We start from the raw sequence: 17,049 nt of genomic DNA on the forward strand, positions 1-17,049 counted from the left end.
TGAGGGGCACCTTTGGACTCCACCAGGGACCTGGAGGTAAGGTTATATAACAGGCATTTCCCCAGAAATTCACAACAGTGGGCTTAAAGTTCAAATGAAAATATATTTCATTGAATACAGAGTGTGCTGGTCTGTGACCATAATAAAGTTTGACTGACTGATTGAATGCAAAGTGAGTCCTAGATAAGATAAGACATGTGGGTATTCCTACATTTCATAGATGTTACATAGAACATCTTAAGATGATCAGAGGTCTGGCCTTTGAAACTTTACCTCTGCTATAAGGTTACCTGAAGGTGTACTGTACTGAGGGGTAGGAAGGCAAGGGGTAGTGGGAAAGAGGTGAGAGAAAGATCCAGGAGAGACTGGGCAAGGAGGGAACGTAGAGTCAATTTGGAGGTCTGACTCAAGAGAGAAAGAGACCCGACCGATATTGGGCAGGGAGAGAAGGCAGAGTCGATTTATAGAACCAGCAGCCAAGTGGAGTGGGGGGGGGGGACGGAAAGAGACCCGAGCGGGTTTGAGTAGAAAGGAAAAGCAAAGTCAGTCTGGAGATCCAGAATGGAAGCAGAACAGAGAGAGGAAGTAACCCAACCGAAATTGGGTAAAGAGAGGAGGCAGAGCCTGTTTGGAAATCTGGCAGGAGAGTGGAGGGAAAGGAGAAAGAGCTCAAACAAAGATCAGGAAGAAAGAGACCCCATCTGATTCAGAGAACTGGCACAAGGGAGTGGAGTGGAAGGAAAAAGAGACCTGAACAAGTTCAGGTGGAAGGATCAGGCAAGACCGGGGAGGAAACTGCTTTGTTCTATGGAGAGAGGTCTACTAATTGGCACTCCGGTTACTGAGCAAACTTCAGGGCGGGATTATGTAAATGAAGGAGATTGCTGGGAAACACAAAGTGAGACCTGGAGAAGTGGCAGTCCCCATGTCACCAGGGGGCCACCAACAGCAAAATGAAGAACTGTTCTAAAGCTATGGGGAGTAGGAGCAACTGGGAATGGGGAGTGAAAGGCATGTGGCTAGAGTCATCTGGACTGAAAGGGACACTTGGCAGCTACCCCTGGGTGATAAAATGGTTAAACATCTCTCTATATAAAATTCTCTAAGGCATACCCATAGTTAATCCTATGTGTGGCAGCTCTTAGGGGTGTGTCCGAACCGGTCCGGAGGCCATTCTAAAGGTCTCTGAACTGCCAGACCGGTTCGGACCTGGCTGGTTCGGGTCCGGGTGGGGGGTCTTTCTTTAAGGGCGGGGAGGGCTTACTTACCCCTCCCACCTCTTTGCCCCCTCCAGCGCCCGTATTTCACAGAGTAATGGGGGCGCTGGAAACCAGCCGCCCCCCCCGCCCCCCCCCCGCGAGCAGATTAAGGCACCGATGCTATTTTAAACAAAGAGAGGAGCTAGCGAATAGAGCTCCTCTTGCTTCAAAGTCCTGGATGCTACTGAGGCTTTGCGCGCACGCATGCACGCACCACAAAGGACGCCGATCGCCGGAGGCCCGGTCTACCCGCCGGGAAAAGGCCGGGTAGACCGGGCCTCCGATCGCCCGAGGCCCGGTCTACCAAGGCCGGGCTTCCGGCGATCGGAGGCCCGGTCTACCCGGCCTTTTCCCGGCGGGTAGACCGGGCCTCCGGCAATCGGCGTCCTTTGCGGCATGAGCATGCGTGCGCGCAAAGCCTCAGTAGCATCCAGGACTTTGAAGCGAGAGGAGCTCTATTCACTAGCTCCTCTCTTTGTTTAAAACAGCATCGGGTGAGGACTCGGGCGGGCGGGTGGCTGGGAGGGAGGGAGGGCTGGCGGGCGACGGCGGCAGTGGTAGCGGTAGCTTTTGCCTTAATCTGCTCACGGTGGGGGGGGGGGGCGGGGGGCGGCGGGGGCGGCTGGTTTCCAGCGCCCCCATTACTCTGTGAAATACAGCCTCTGGCGGGGGCAAAGAGGTGGGAGGGGTAAGCAAGCCCTCCCCGCCCTTAAAGAAAGGCCCCCCTTCGGTGCCGGTCCGGACTGCTCCGGACCATGCACATCCCTAGCAGCTCTTGTGAGAGTTCAGGAGCAGAAGCACTTGACTGAGCAGTGGGGATTCCATATGCAGATAGGGAGGAGGAGCCGGTGAGAGCAGAAGCACGATAGAGATTGGGCAGTGGGGATTCCATATGCAGATAGGGAGGAGGAGCCAGTGCTGGTTAAGGTCAGTTGGGATGCAACTGTTACTGGTCGGAAGATGTTCTTGGTTGTTGAGAAGAGGAATCTATATATCTAAAAGGATAATGGGCAGGGGTCTGTGAAAAGAGGGGTCATGAGGGAGGAAAGAGCTCCTTCAGGAAAAGGAGGCTGCCGTTGTGTGAATTAGATGAGGAAACAAGATGAACAAGATCTGTTAACTCAGAAAGGAAGAGAGAGAGAAAGAGAGAAAGAAGGAAGGGGAAGAAAGACAGAGGGGAAGAGCGAGTGGAGGAGAGACAAAGAAAGAGAAAGAAGGGAGGGGAAGAGAGAAAGAAGCATGGGCAAGGGATGGGCCTGAGCCTGTCAGTGGCCTGAGGGGTACGAGTGGCCATGGCGACACCTATTGGCAGCAAGGAAGGGCCCAATCAACCACTGCTGCTGTTTGGAGCTACTTAGGCCATTGGTGGAGGCAGGCAGGCAGGCAAGGGATGGGCCCAGGCCTGTCAGCAGCCTGAGGGGAATGAGCGGCCATGGTGGTAGTGGCAGCGAGGAAGGGCCCAGTCAACTATTGCTGCAGCTGCAGCTCCCAAGAGGGATTAGGGGGGTGGAAGCAACAGGATAGAGGTGGAGGAGCAGGAGTGTGGTTCAGGTGAGGGTGGAGAGATCTCTGAGGTGAGGGGGACTGTGGCAGGGAGTGAGGGGAGCAATGATGGCTAGTTCAGACAACTGCCAGAAAGTAAGTAGGCATGAACCACTGGTTCCCAGGACTTTAAGGGTAATAACCAGCATCTTGAATTGGATCCAGAAACAAATTGGAAATCACTGCAGCTCTTTCAAAATAGGTGTAATGTTCCAAACAAGGAGCTCCAGAGAGAATCCTAGCTGCTACATTCTGCACCAACTGAAGTTTCTGAATATTCTTCAAGGGCAGCCCCACATAAAGCACATTGTAGTAATCCAGCTGTCATGTGACTAAGGCATGGGTAAAATGTGACCAGATCTGCCTCCTTGAGAAAGGGCAACAGCTGGGGCACTAGTCAAAATGTGTAAAGACACCCCTGACCACCATCTCCACGTCAGCATCAGCAAGCAGAGTCGGGTCCAGCAAACCCCTCCCCACCAAGCTGTGTACTTCAAATGACAAAGAAGGGTAGTGCTGAGTGTAATCTGTATATTGATGACAGTTCAGTACAAACCTCCTGATAACCTCTCCCAGTGGTTTCATGTAGATATTGAACAGCATGGGAGATGAAACTGAGCCTTGTGGGACCCCATAGGCCAAAGGCCAAGGAGTTGAGCAGAGGTCTCCCAGCACGACCTTCTGAAACTTCCCCTCAAGAAAGGACTGGAACTATTCTAATGCAGTACCCACAAACTCCATACCCAAGAAGCAATCCAGAAGGATACCATGGTTGATGATATAGAATGCTGAGAGGTCCAGCAGAACCAAAAGGGACACACTCCCCCTATCTAGTTCAGTGAAGGTCATCCATCAGGGCAACCAAGGCAGTTTCAGTCCCAAACCTAGAGTGGAAGTCAGATTGAAAAGGGTCTACATAATCCATATCATCCAAAAATCTTTGCAGCTGCACAGCCACCATGCACTCTGTCACCTTGCTTTAAAAAGGGAGATTAGAAACAGGCCCATAGTTATCAAGGTTGGAGGGCTTATGAGAGGGCTTTTAAAATAATGGTCTTACCACCACCTGCTTGAGGTTTGATGGCATCTTGCCCTCCCTTAACAAGGCATTAATAAATTACCTCCACTGTTCCCTCTAAGGCATGCACACATGCACACGCTCACAAGCTTTTGGATGTCCGCTCAGTTCATTTTAGATCCTGCTCAGGTTGAATCAGGAAGGCCCCATTCTGAATGCAGGTGCGCACACACTGCCTTGATACTGCCACCCAGAACAAAATTCATTCCACACACAGATGAAAAAAATTAGAGGGACCACTGAATACCTCCAACCATCGACTGTTCCCTCCCTGGCAGATGTTATTAGCCAAAAAGCACAAGGGTCCAGAGCACATGATGTCACCCGCACATTGCCCAGGATCTTGTCCACCTCCTCAGGCTGCACTAACTAAACAGAATCAGTCACAATAGATTATTGCCAAAGTACGTCTCCTGGAACTGCCAAAACCCTGGAGTACAGATTGACACACATGTGAGTGGCTTTATCTGTGAAATGACAAGCAAACTGTTCGCAGCAAGCTGGTGGTGCTTCTTCCCGCATCGCATGGAGGGCCTGTATGAAGCAATGACTTTGCCACACAGAATAGCTCCACTGGCCTACACTGAACAGATGCAACTGAGGGAAATAAAAAATGTTTCTTCACTGCCCCCACTGCCATGGAGTAGTCCCTATTTTGGTTCTAGCCTGTGTTCATTGAGACTCTTCCTCCAGCTCTAGCCGTTGTCCAGGTTGTTTCATTGCCCTGAACTCTGAGGAAAACCAAGGAATTGAATGTATTTATGTATTTATTTATTACATTTTATATCCCGCTCTTTCTCCAAGGAGCCCAGAGAGGTGTATTACATACTTAGGTTTCTCCTCACAACAACCCTGTGAAGTAGGTTAGGCTGAGAGAGAAGTAACTGGCCCAGAGTCACCAGCAAGTATCATGGCTGAATGGGGATTTGAACTCGGGTCTCCCCGGTCCTAGACCAGCACTCTAACCACTACACCACGCTGGCTCACATGGTGAGTTCCAACAAGCCAGAGAGGGAGTTTAGGAGCAACCATGTCAATAGTCCAGGCTTTCTCCATGTTCCAGAGATTCATCAGGGCTTCAAAAGAGTCACCTGTTCTGGACACTGGAAACAGTGTCTGAGGGCTGTCTGGAAGCTGAGGAGATCCATAAACCTCTGGGGACAGACTGTTCTAATTGGTCCACCACTCCTGCAGAGGTTGGTTGAGGCAATCAAACTAAACCCCAACAGATGTTGATCTGTCAATAACAAAGGAGTTACTTCAAACTCCCACACCTGCAGATAATTCAATTCCTGGTCAGCAAAAACCAGATCCAATTTATAACCCACCACATCAGTTGGACCCAATATTAATTGAGATAGGTCATGGCGGCCATGAAATCCTGAGCCACTCCTAGGGGCCTTGGCATAGACAAGTCTCCCAAGACAATAAGCTAGGAGAACTAAATGCCACCACTCCCCGCCAGCTCAGGCAGAGTGGCTGTGTTGCTGACAGTAAACAATATTGCTCTGCTACTTATTTCTCTCATTTTATATTCTTAAGTATTTTGGATTGTATTATTTAGTTGTTGGTTTTGTTGGTTTTCTATGGTCTTTAAATTTAGTTGTTTCTTGCTTTGAAAGTCCAATGTGGTGGAAAGACAGTATAAAAGTTTTAAAAACATATAACAAAATGAATCCACTGTGATACTGGTGTGTGTGTGTGTGTGTGTGTGTGTGTGTGTGTGTGTGTGTGTGTGTGTGTGAAAGAAGAGGTAATGTGAATCATGTAGAATGAAACTGATGGGATTAAAGCCAAATAAATGTGTTCAGGATTATATTAAGAGTCTTAAGATAATGTGGAGAAATTTGCTTAAGTTCTGTGTCCCAGGTTCCGTCACCAAGCTTTGAGAGAGGTAGGATATTTTATAGAAAGTGAGCTACTTCCATTCTTCAAAGTCATTTTTCATTTAAGTAGGGAAACTATGGCTATGTAGGTAGGTATGCAGTAATAGTGTGGCACAGTGGCAGTGGTTCCTGGGAATGGGGAGGGGGCACTAATCAGGGCAGATGATGTGTGAGAGGTGGAGCCAATTGTGGGCAACTGCAGAGGTGGAGCCAGGAGTAGGCAGGTAAAGTGTAGATTTGTAGCTAACAAATGGGAACAAAATACACACATACAAGCAAACAAATCTCAGTTGCTCATCAACAAAGATACAGAGAAATATGGAAAACATCAGTACTCAACAGGACTACAGAAGTGTGTAGATTTGTATCTAACACAGCAGGATCAAAACAAAGGTGTATGTGCGTGTGCATGCATGTGCGTGCACGCACGCACGCACACACAAACACACACAGAATTGCACAAGCCACAAGTAAAGCACAGACTAACTACAAAAGGCTGCTTCTGTGGAGAGTGAATGCATTCTGAAGTCACCAGGGCAGCTCTGTCTGTCTGATTATTTCAAAAATTAATACTACTAATAATAAATAATAACAACAAGAAGAAAGAACTCTGAGCCAGAACTCTGAGTACAGTGTGGTACAGCGGTACAGTGTGCTGGACCAGACTGGGAAAATCAAAGTTCAAATCCCCATGAAACTCACTGGGTGACTCTGGGACAGTCACTTATCTCCCAGCATAACCTTCCTCATAGGCCTGTTGGGAGGATAGATGTAACCATGTGCACCACTCTGGGTTTCTTGGGGAAGCTCAGGCTATACATGTAAAAGTAAATAAATCTATATAAGCCACAGATAAAGCAGAGACCAGCTACAAAAGTGGGGAACAAATGCATCCTGAAGTTACAAGGGCAGTTCTGACTGCCTAATTAAAAAATGCATACATAAATAATAGAAAAACCACAGGCTTTTCCATGATGCTTGCTGTAGCTATGAACCATCTCCTGTAATTTAGAGGACACAATGGGAAGCAAAGATGCATGAGGATACCCTCTCCCTACTCCATGCCTGCTGAACAACTGAGTGCCACTCTCAGCCCACCTTGGGTGCCAACCACTTAGCCTGGTTGTCCACTGTCCATCCTAGCAAGCAACAAATGTTTTTATAGAGATAATTTCTTTAATCCTTCCCAATGAACTATAACCCCCCAATGGACATATACTGGCCGCAATCAAGAAAAACCTGGTTAGCTCTCTGCATAGCAAATGGATTTTAAAAATTATTTTCATTCCAACAGAATCCATTCCTTCTCTACACCACACTGCTTTCCACAGGGAAAGTCACTTCTGCTATTATTTGAAAAGCAGTTTGGACTCAGAAATCCATACATATTCCCTAAAAGGTCTTTCTGGCTTCTTATGCCAGTTTCTAATCTAATTAGTCCAGTCTTACAGTTTGCTGTTCCTTCCAATTTTCTGTGGCATGTCATTTTGGGAATGGGTCATAATGCTTTGCATACAGATCAGATCCAAAAGCAAGGGAGAGAAAGCAGGGGTTGCATTCCTCCCCTCCAAACAAACACAATCTAAGAAGCCAGAAAAAGATCAGACTTACTCCCAGCCAGCCAGCCAGCCTGCTCTCTAACCAAAATGGTGATTAGATTCTTCTAAGTAGCTAAAAGAAAAATACTTCCCTGAGCAGTCAATCAGCCTAGTCCCTCTCTGATTGGTTTATGGGGCAGTCCTAGGACCACCCACTTTGCAAAACCCAAAGTGAGCATGCTTATTGGCTCCTGGCTTATTAATATTAACTAGCTGAACCCGCACAGAGCTTCTGTCCGGTAGTTTTCATACTTTTTGGAGTTGTGTTGTGTGAATCTGGCTGGTTGTTCAGTTGTTTCTTTATTCTCCCATGTGTCTTCTTTGTGTTTTTGCAGTTCTTTATATGTATCAGTGATTGTTGTTTTTGGAGGGTTTTTTTGTGGGGGGTAGGTGTTTCAAGTATATGGGCTGGGGTTTTTTTTTTTTTTTTTGTCCTTGTTGTTTTGTGGGGGGGGGGGGTTTGTGTGCTTCTCTTACTTGTTTTTGACTTGGGTTTTGGTCTGTCTTTGCCTGTTAGTGTATAGTCATTGTTGTTGGTGGGTTTTTTTGTTTTCCTTTTTTAAAAAGTGTTTTTCTTGTCTGTGTTCTCTGCAGTAATTTCTTCATTGCTGGTCCTGTTGTACCTAGGATGTTTGGGTTTGTTTTTTTTATCAGGTGGTCTTGGCATTTTCATGGTTTTTTGTTTTCGTCTTGTTTGGGCAATGGTGTTGCTCTTCCTTATTGTTTGGCGTTTTATGCTGGGTTTTCTATGTTCTCTAGTATGGCTTTGTTTGTGTGTTGCGGTCTTGTTTGTATAGTGTCCATTTTGGTCTTGTGTCTGTGTCACTCTCTCTCTCTCTCTCTCTCTCTTTTTTTTGCAGAGAAGTTTGGGTGAAGTTTGGGGTTGTTTTTGTTACTTGTGCCACTTGCAGTTTTTGTTTTTGCCAGGGTTATTTTTTTGTTCCTGGTCCAAAGCTGTCTGTGTGTTTTGTTGTTCTGCTGTTCTGTGTTTCTTTGTCTGTTTCTTCTTGGTTATTGTCAAATATTTCTGTGTAGACGCAGTTTGGGATGTCCTGTTGTGCTGACACGATGGTTAATGAGTCAAATGATCTGACTCGAGATAGAGCAACATATAATTGTCCATGGCTGAATACTGGATCTTTTAGGTAAAGGCATATTCTGTCAAAGGTTTGTCCTTGTGACTTGTTGATGGTCATTACAAAGGACAATCTTACTGGGAACTGCCTTCTTTTGAATTTGAATGGCATATTTGTGTCCGAGGGTATTATTGGAATCCTTGAGATGAGAGCAATCTCATTGTTTTCAGAGTGTGTTATGGGTTTTGCTTCAATAATGTTGGGTTGAAGGCGTATGACTGTGAGACGTGTTCCATTGCACAGTCTTTTTGTGGGAGCTAAGTTCCTCAGCAGCATGATGATTGCTCCTGGTTTAAGACGCAGTTGGTGTGGTGGCATGCCTGTTGGTGTAAGGCTGTTTAAGAATTCCTCTGGGTATGCCAGGCGATCTTCTTCTTGCTCACTTTCGATGGTGTCTATACTTGCATATATGACTTCCTCTCCTGGCATACATTCGAGGACACGGTTACTGAGTTCGAGGACACGGTTATTGACATGGTTATTGAGGACACGGTTATTGACATGTGGTTTGTCACAGTCAGTATTGCTCTTCCTTTTAGTTGGTGTGGTGTGACTGTGTCGAAATTAATATCACCATATAATTGTTCTACTGGGTCCTGCATTGCTGGGTAGCAGCTTTTTGGTAAATGTGTTTTCTCTCCATTCCTTCCATCGCCTACTGATAACAGCCATGTTGCAAAGTCTTTTTCATTGTGCAGAGCACGCATGTTTTTGTTGAGTTTGATTACATGAATGTGTTTCCAGAGGTGGTGTTTTTTTAAGCAGCTGGCTACGGTTAAGGATCTTGATCCTCTAATGATGACAGGGAGGATTTGTCGGAAATCACCCCCCAGCAAGATGGTTTTGCCTCTGAATGGTTGTGTGGATTTTGTGAGGTCTTTGAGGAGTCTGACTACAGCCAGGAAGGCATGTGTCTGTGTCATTGGTGCTTCATCCCAGACTATCAATTTTGTGTCTATGAGGTGTTTTGCTGCAATTGTGTTTGGCTTTATATCGCATGTTGAGCTTGCATCCAGGATCAGTGGAATCTTGAATACTGAGTGTGCTGTTCTACCTCCTGGTAATAGTGTAGCTGCTATTCCCGTTGAAGCAACTGCTGTAGCCTGGTCTCCTTTGCTTCGGATAGTGTGTATGAGTGTTGTATAGACAAATGTTTTCCCTGTTCCTGCAGGTCCATCTAGGAAAAAGCAGTGTGGCTTGTCATTTGGAATGTCATATATGGCTTGTAGTACTGTGGTGACTGCTCTTTGTTGTTCTATGTTTAGCTGACTGGTATGTATTTTGGCCTGTTCTTGTTCTCCCAGTATGTCTATGGTGTCCTGTTTTAGAATAGCATCTGGTAGATGCAGAACCGGCAAATTCATGTTCTTCAAAGTCATGCCATAAGTCTTTAGCTGTGTTTCAATTTCAGCAAGTGCATATTGTGGGTCAGTGGACTCTGAATATTTACGTACTAAATCTTCACACATGGCATGTTTGTGTTGGTTCCAGAGTTCAGCCACATCTTCTGCTTCTCCAAATGCGCCGATTATAGCAAAGAGCATTCTAAGAGAATGCAGCATCTGACTTTGTTCTGCCTCAGTCAGTGTTTCATGCCAGTTTTTATCTCCTTCTAGAAGTCCGTGTGCTCTACAGGTTTCTAGGTAACTGTCATAGAGTACCCCATGGACAGTTCTCAAACTGTCAAATCCAGTGCTACCTTTGGTTCGGGTGAGTAGCATGCGCAGATAGTACCGCTCTGAATCTTTAATGCTTACTACTGGCATTCTTCCAATAACTCCTTCCCCTCTGCGCTGTCGCCTCTTCCATTTTGTGTGGATCTTATCAAAGACATAGTATTTGGGGATGTCTGCGTAAGTCAACTTATTTGCTTCTTGGTCTTCATGATCCAGTGTGAACCAGGCAGTTAGCATGGTTTTTTTGATAGATGCCATGGCAATGGCCTGCTCTTCTTGGCCTTCATGATATACCAATTGCTGGTGTTCTGGCAGATGAACTGGTAAGCGGATTATGGTGTGTGACTTTTCTGTTAGTGTAAACTCATTGATGTGCCACATTGCCTCTGGAGCGCTAACATATCTTCCGTCCAGAAATGTTGTTATTTCATCATGTTCAAGTATGCCAGTTTGATTTTCTTGCTGTAGCTTGATTGATGTGGCATCATGCCCTTTGTACACATACTTGTAAAGGTACTTCACACTCTTCACAGAGGCACAAACTTCTACGTTGATATGTGTGCATTATGTTTTTTCAAGATCCAGGGATTATATGGGACTACCCAGCAATTATCAACATCGTATTTCCCAAGCCTGACTGGGGCTGATGTTTGTCTTCTGTAGAGAGGGTATCCGTTCACATTCTCCTCTGTGGAGTTTCGGAGGTCCTTGGGAAAGTTCTTGGAGCATGTGCCATCTTTCATGCAAGGTGCGTGTGGATTTAGTGTGCCGCAAGGTCCATGAATCATGTGCTTTGTTACAATTTCGTAGAGTTTAGGGCTGACATTTTTGGAGGGTATCTCTGCATGCACATATCTGTCTATATCATCTTTGGTTCTGATTTTGTTTTTTGTTTGTAAGGTAAGCAGGACGTGAGCATGTGGCAGACCTTGTTTTTGGAACTCGATGACGTAGATGTATGCAATGACCTGGCCAAAGAATTGGTGTTTCAAGATATCATCCAAGAGTGATGTTAATTTCATTTTGAAAACACGGACGATAATGTCTGGCCGGTGCTCTGGTCTTTGAGTGCCTTGCATGGCCTGACTTATCTCTGGCCAAGCTGGGTTGCAAGTAAATGTGATAAATAAATCTGGATGTCCAAATCTTCTGATTATGGCCATGGCATCTTGATAGTTTTGTTGCATATATCGAGGGCTGCCTTGGAAGGTTGATGGCAATATTATCATCTTCCCTGTTTTCAGGTGTTCATTTTTGGCATGGGTTTCCAGAGCATCTAAGAGTCCACGGTATTGCTCTATGCGTAAATCTTGTTGATTTTGTCTTAGGTAGTTCAATCTTGATCCCTCTGTTCTGACATAAGCGTCCACAATGTATTGCTGGTATAATTTGCCACTGCTATGTAAGAGACTGAAGCTTCTCCATGTTGCGAGGCGATAGGCAAAGTACCGCAGCTGTGTGACCTTCACTCGCTTAGCTGAGCGTCTTTCTTCAACATGTGACATTCCAATATGCCATCCACACTCGCCATGTGGGAAAAGCAGAGGATATACCATTGGGTCGGTGTTGCAGTTCATAGGTGAGATGATTTGGCAAGTTTCTCCGGTTGGATAAATGCAGATGTCACGATTACTGGGTGGTTCACCATCCTCACCGACAAATATTGCTGCAACCTCAGTGTGGGAACTTGGTGCGTTGTAACTTCTGAGGTCTAAGTTTGCTTGTTCCATGAAAATCATTTGGACTTTTGCTGTTTGCAAATTTTCTGTTAGTCTTTGCATTTGTTCATAAGACTTTGCAAATGGGTTGATGTTTTTTAGAAGGGTATCCAGACTTTCCAGAACTTTTGCTAAGCAGGCCGAATTGTTCTGTAGACGTTGTTTGGTTGCTTCTCCCGTATCAAATATGTACAGTTGGCCATACCCTGCCTTGTGTTGTTCACTTGGGTAAAGTGGAGATACCTTCTGATAGATTTATCCGTGAATACGGAAGCAGTATGGTCCTCTGCCTGGTGGTGTGTTGATTTCAGCTCCCATTGAAGCAAAAGCCAAAGCAGCATTGTATTCTCTGATATGCTCTCTGTAATTTTTCGCCTCTGTTGATTGTGTGAGAAGCAGTTCTTTGAGTAAGTCAGGTGGTTCATTAAGTTCTTTGAGTGTCACTTTTCCATCATGACAGCATTTAGTGTATTTTCTTGCACTATTGAGTTCATCTAACCAATAAAGTGCACCACAGTAATGGCAGCTTTCAGTCAGAGTCCCACAGTTATGTTCCTCACTGCTATCTTCTGTATAGATTTGTGTGGCATTGGTTTGGTAGTCTACTAATTTACATCGTTTTGCTCATCTTTTTATGTTTAGCCGATGGTCTCTGGATTCTAAACTCTCATCCGTTCATTTCCTTTTTTGTCTTTGGTTTTTGCTTAGTCTTCTCTGCTCAATGTTTGCATTTTCTTTGTTAGCTTGTGTTGTCTTTGAGGGCATTTTTCTTTCAGCTGTCTGGTTTTTCCTTCTCTTTTCTTCTCTTCGTTTTCTGTCTTTTTGATTTCTTCCTTCTTTTCTTCTCTCTGCTTCTTCCTCAGATTCATCTTCTCTTTCCTTTTTTTTTTTTTTGCATCGTAGGCAACATAATTTTGTCTTTTCTTGCTCTTCCTCAGATGATGTTGTCTATCCTATAGTTTTGGAGTAAGGTTATGCTACATCAGCATATACACTGTGCATTCTCCAGACCTCACAAATGTCAGGATTTTTCGCCTGCCAATGTCTCGCCTGCCATCCCCCAACCTTCTGCCCCAATGTCTCGCCTGCCATCCCTCAGCCTTCTGTGCCAATGTCTTGCCTTCCATCCCTCCTATTGTCCCAGTGTTTGTCCCAGTTGTTCCTAAACTCCCTGGATCCAATTTTCTCTTGGCCATGTACAGTAGGTGATTTTAGGCAAGTCGCAATCTAGGGTTCCCTCATCTTCTTTAATGATGGGTATTTTAAAATTCTGGTATGAGCTCAGAAAATTCTGTGAGGATTTCTCCTCATAGTCTGGCTCTCCGTAGTTTCCTCCCCCCACCCCCCGCAGCCCTTCAGTTTCATTCCTCAAATTTCATTCACTCCAAAAAATTTTAATTTGTTATACTATGGTATCTTTTTCTTTGTTAATGTGTACATTTTTATCAGCAAATGTCAGCAAATGTCCCTCAGTATCCATTTTTACTATCTCGCCCTCTCAACCGTCTCCTCTGTCACGTGTCCCCCTACTGGCTCCTTCTTGCGCCTCTTCCCGCCTTTTCACTCCCTCTCCCCTTGTGCAGGCTTACCCCCTTTGGCCTCCAGGCCATGCCTGCTGATGCTATCTCTGGTGCCGCTGCTCTGCTTCATGGGTGCCAGGCCCGCCTCAGCCGCTTGCCCCTACGGCCGGGTCCCCAGCTTTCTTTGGGCTCTCGTCCATGCTCGCAGATGCCGCCTCTTGCCGCCGCTTGGCTTCTGCTGGCCTTCTTCCTCACCTCCCCAGTCTCTGGGTGGGCCGAGTGGCGAGGCTTGGGCCGCTGCCGCCGCATCGTCTCGCCTAGGTGGGCAGGCCAGACCTGGTGCCTCTCTCCCACCACCCCATGGCCGCTGCCATCGCTGGTCTCCTCCACGGACGGGCCCGCCTGGTTTCGTGGCCATGGCCACCGCCGCTGGTCTCCTCCGCGTCCGGGCCCGCCGGTGCTGCTGCTCTCCTCCGTGGCCGGAACTGCCGGGCTCCCCCTTCATGGCCGCTGCTGCTGGTCTCCTCCATGGCCGGGCCCGCCGGTGCTGCCGCTCTCCTCCGCGGCGGGGGCCGCCGGGCTCCCCCTTCATGGCCGCTGCCGCTGGTCTCCTCTGCGGCCGGGCCCGCCGGTGCTGCTGCTCTCCTCCATGGCCAGGCCCGCCGGGCTCCCCATTCATGGCCACCGCTGCCACTGGTCTCCTCCGCGGCCGGGCCCGCCGATGCTGCCGCTCTCCTCTGCGGCTGGGCCCGCCAGGCTCCCACTTCATGGCTGCCTCCTCTGTGGCCGGGCCCGCCGGGCTCCCCGGCCATGGCCGCCACCGCTGGTCTCCTCTGCGGCCGGGCCCACCAGGCTTCCCGGCCATGGTCGCCGCCACCACTGTTCTTCTGGGTGCGCCTTACCCAATCAGGCGCCCCCGTAGCCCAGCCAATCAGCTGGGCTGCCGGGACGCACGTTCTAAAGGCACACCCAGAAGAATTATATATATAGATATTTTAAAAGATCTGGGGCTTTGATTTGTTCTTTGAGTTGGTGCTACCATCAACCACCTCACAACTTTTAAAGCAGAAGTGAGCAGCAGGGAACAACAGAGGGAAGCAGTAGGCACCCAAAATAGAGGCAGAGACAACATGGCTGATTGAGAAATTTAAGGTGAGCACCGCTCACTTTGCCCATAGATAAGATCTGCCCCTGGTGTGGCATATGTTTAAAAGGCAAATGTCTGTATGTTTCTCATTTGTTTACAGGAATGCAGCTTCAGCAGATTTCAGATGTGTTCACTTGTTTTTCTTGTGTGTTCATTTGTTTGTGTTCACTGTTCTTCATTGTGTGGCATGTGGACCAGTGATAGCCCACACAGACCCTACTGCCCCCCTGCCTTGCCACTCCCCCCCCCGTCCCTCTCTCTAGTTTCCACAGCCGCCACTGCTGTAGTGGCAGATACAAGCCTAACACCCACTTCTTCCTCCTGTAGGCACTTGCACTTTCTCTCCTCTTTCTCCTGTCAGGGCCACTGTTCTCATCCTCCCACTTCCTCTCCCTCCCTCTCTCATTATCTCCCCCCCTCCTTCTGCCACCACTGCTGCTGCTGGGGCTACTGCACTCCCACTCTCTCTTTTCCTCCTCCTCCTCTGCCTCCTCTGTGGCTGCCATCCTCTCTCATGTTTCTACCCCTCCTCCTGCCTTCAGTGTGGTCAGCTTGTGCCTGGTGGTAAGTGGCTGAATGAGTCCTTCCCTTTCATGCCCAAGTAGGGCTTTGACAAATGGGGGATTTGGCAGGACAGTGAGTGGGGGAGTGGGTGGGAAGCCCCTGAACATTTGGTAGTACCTCTGCTATCATTCCAAAAAGGGGTGACTATGCCCCAGGCAGGTTGGTGAGGGTGACCCCCACTTCAAAAATAGTGAAGACCACTGGTGTACATGCTGCAGGAAATCTAATCAGCCACAACTTCCTGTTGCATGCCCTCTGCATCCATGGGAGCCCTGAGGGTTTCTATTCAGCTTTGTTCAGATTGATGGAAATGTATGTATTTCTCATACATTTTACCTGCATTTTCTCTTTCCAAAAATAGCCAAAGTGCTAACAAGAAATATTAACACAACCTAATTAAAATGCAGCTGCCCCTCGTCAACTGCTAGGGTTCCATTCTGACAAAACCTTGTCATTGGCAAATTTGCAGTTGGCAAGGCATTACAGTCTATCGGAAACAGAAAGTTAGGGGAACCATGACCACAAAAAGACCTAAAAATAAAGGAAAATATGCAAAATGATGGAGGAGGAGGAGGAGGAGGAGGAGGAGGAGGAGGAGGAGGAGGAAAGAAAAAAGAAATGTAAAAATCCTGTAATATCACCAAGAATAACCAAGAAGAATGAGCAGATCAAACTTCTGGAAATTTTTTTAACCAACCCCCCCACCCCCACCCCAAAATCACTCAAAGTCATTTTAAATTGGCAAGGGACAGCAAGGTCAGCAAGGGTCACCAAGAGGAATGAGCAGATCAAACCTTGGACCCCCCCCCCAAATAGCTGATCCCCCCAATCACTAAAACACCTCACCAACTGTGGATGCTTGGGTCGCAGTTGGCAAGACCTGTCACAATTTCCTATTTGCATATATTCAAAACCCTGGTTGGAAAAACTGTGGTTGGCAAGGGATGACTGTACACAAGAAGAACTTAAAGCAAAACTGCAGTCAGTAAAATCAAAAGATCAGATCAGGACATCATTATCAACAAATATGTTAGTCCATTAATAGAAAGTCCAAAAGCCTGTTGGAATTGGTATGTTTTCACAATTTGCTGAACATAAGTAGAACCAGGAAGACCTCCCTGGGAGGATGTACCACAACATTAGTGCCTGAAAAGGCCTGGTCTCTTGTGCCCACCTGCCCCTATCTCCAAGAGGAGGAACAAAGAGCAAGTAGTCCATTGTTGACCTCATTGTTGACCTCGAGAAGACAGCTCTGGCCACAGTTACCCACACCTAGGTCACGTCATGGCTGGATTACAGTAACGTGATCTATGTGGGGCTGCCATTGAAGACTATCCGGAAACTACAGCTAGTGCAAAATGCAGCAGCTAGGATTTTATCTGGAGCTGCCTGCTGGGATCACATCACACCCATTTTGAAAGAGCTGCTTTGGCTACCAGTTTGTTTCCAGGTCCAATTCAAGGTGCTGGTTTTGACCTTTAAAGCCCTTAACGGTTTGGGCCTGGGATACCTGAGGGACCGCCTGCTCCCAAGGGTTGCTGCTGGCTTGATGAGGGGGCTCTGCTCCGGGTGCCAACAATGAGGGAGGCTTGGTTGTTGTGCACGTGGGGACAGGGCCTTCTCTGTTCCCCCCCCGCCCCCCCCAGACTCTGGAATACTTTCCCTGTGGCTCTTCGTTCCTCAGTCTCCATCACAGTTCTTAGAAAGCGTGTTAAATCTTGGCTTTTTACCCAGGCTTTTATATGATTGTCTCTACTGATGCTGCTTTGTATTTTGTGCAGTTTTTATGCTTGTATTTTAAATCTTTTCTATCAGATTTGTTTTATATTTTAGCTTAATATTTTAATTGTGTCATTTTTATAATCTTGTTTTTGATTTTTGGGTAAACCGCCTTGGGATTGTTTTAATGAAAAGTGGTATACAAA

At 47.0% G+C, this 17,049-nt stretch overlaps 1 protein-coding gene across 1 annotated transcript; it reads right to left on the bottom strand.

Moving 5' to 3' along the window:
* Positions 1-8,292: 8,292 nt before the first annotated feature.
* Positions 8,293-11,956, bottom strand: LOC128337304 (uncharacterized). Its single transcript, XM_053278149.1, is given in 3 exon segments — positions 8,293-9,052; positions 9,166-10,733; positions 10,736-11,956. Coding segments are annotated over 3 exon segments (3,549 nt in total).
* Between the last annotated feature and the right edge of the window lie 5,093 nt (positions 11,957-17,049).

Source organism: Hemicordylus capensis, chromosome 1 (assembly GCF_027244095.1).
Source record: "Hemicordylus capensis ecotype Gifberg chromosome 1, rHemCap1.1.pri, whole genome shotgun sequence".
NCBI classification, from domain to species: domain Eukaryota; kingdom Metazoa; phylum Chordata; class Lepidosauria; order Squamata; family Cordylidae; genus Hemicordylus; species Hemicordylus capensis.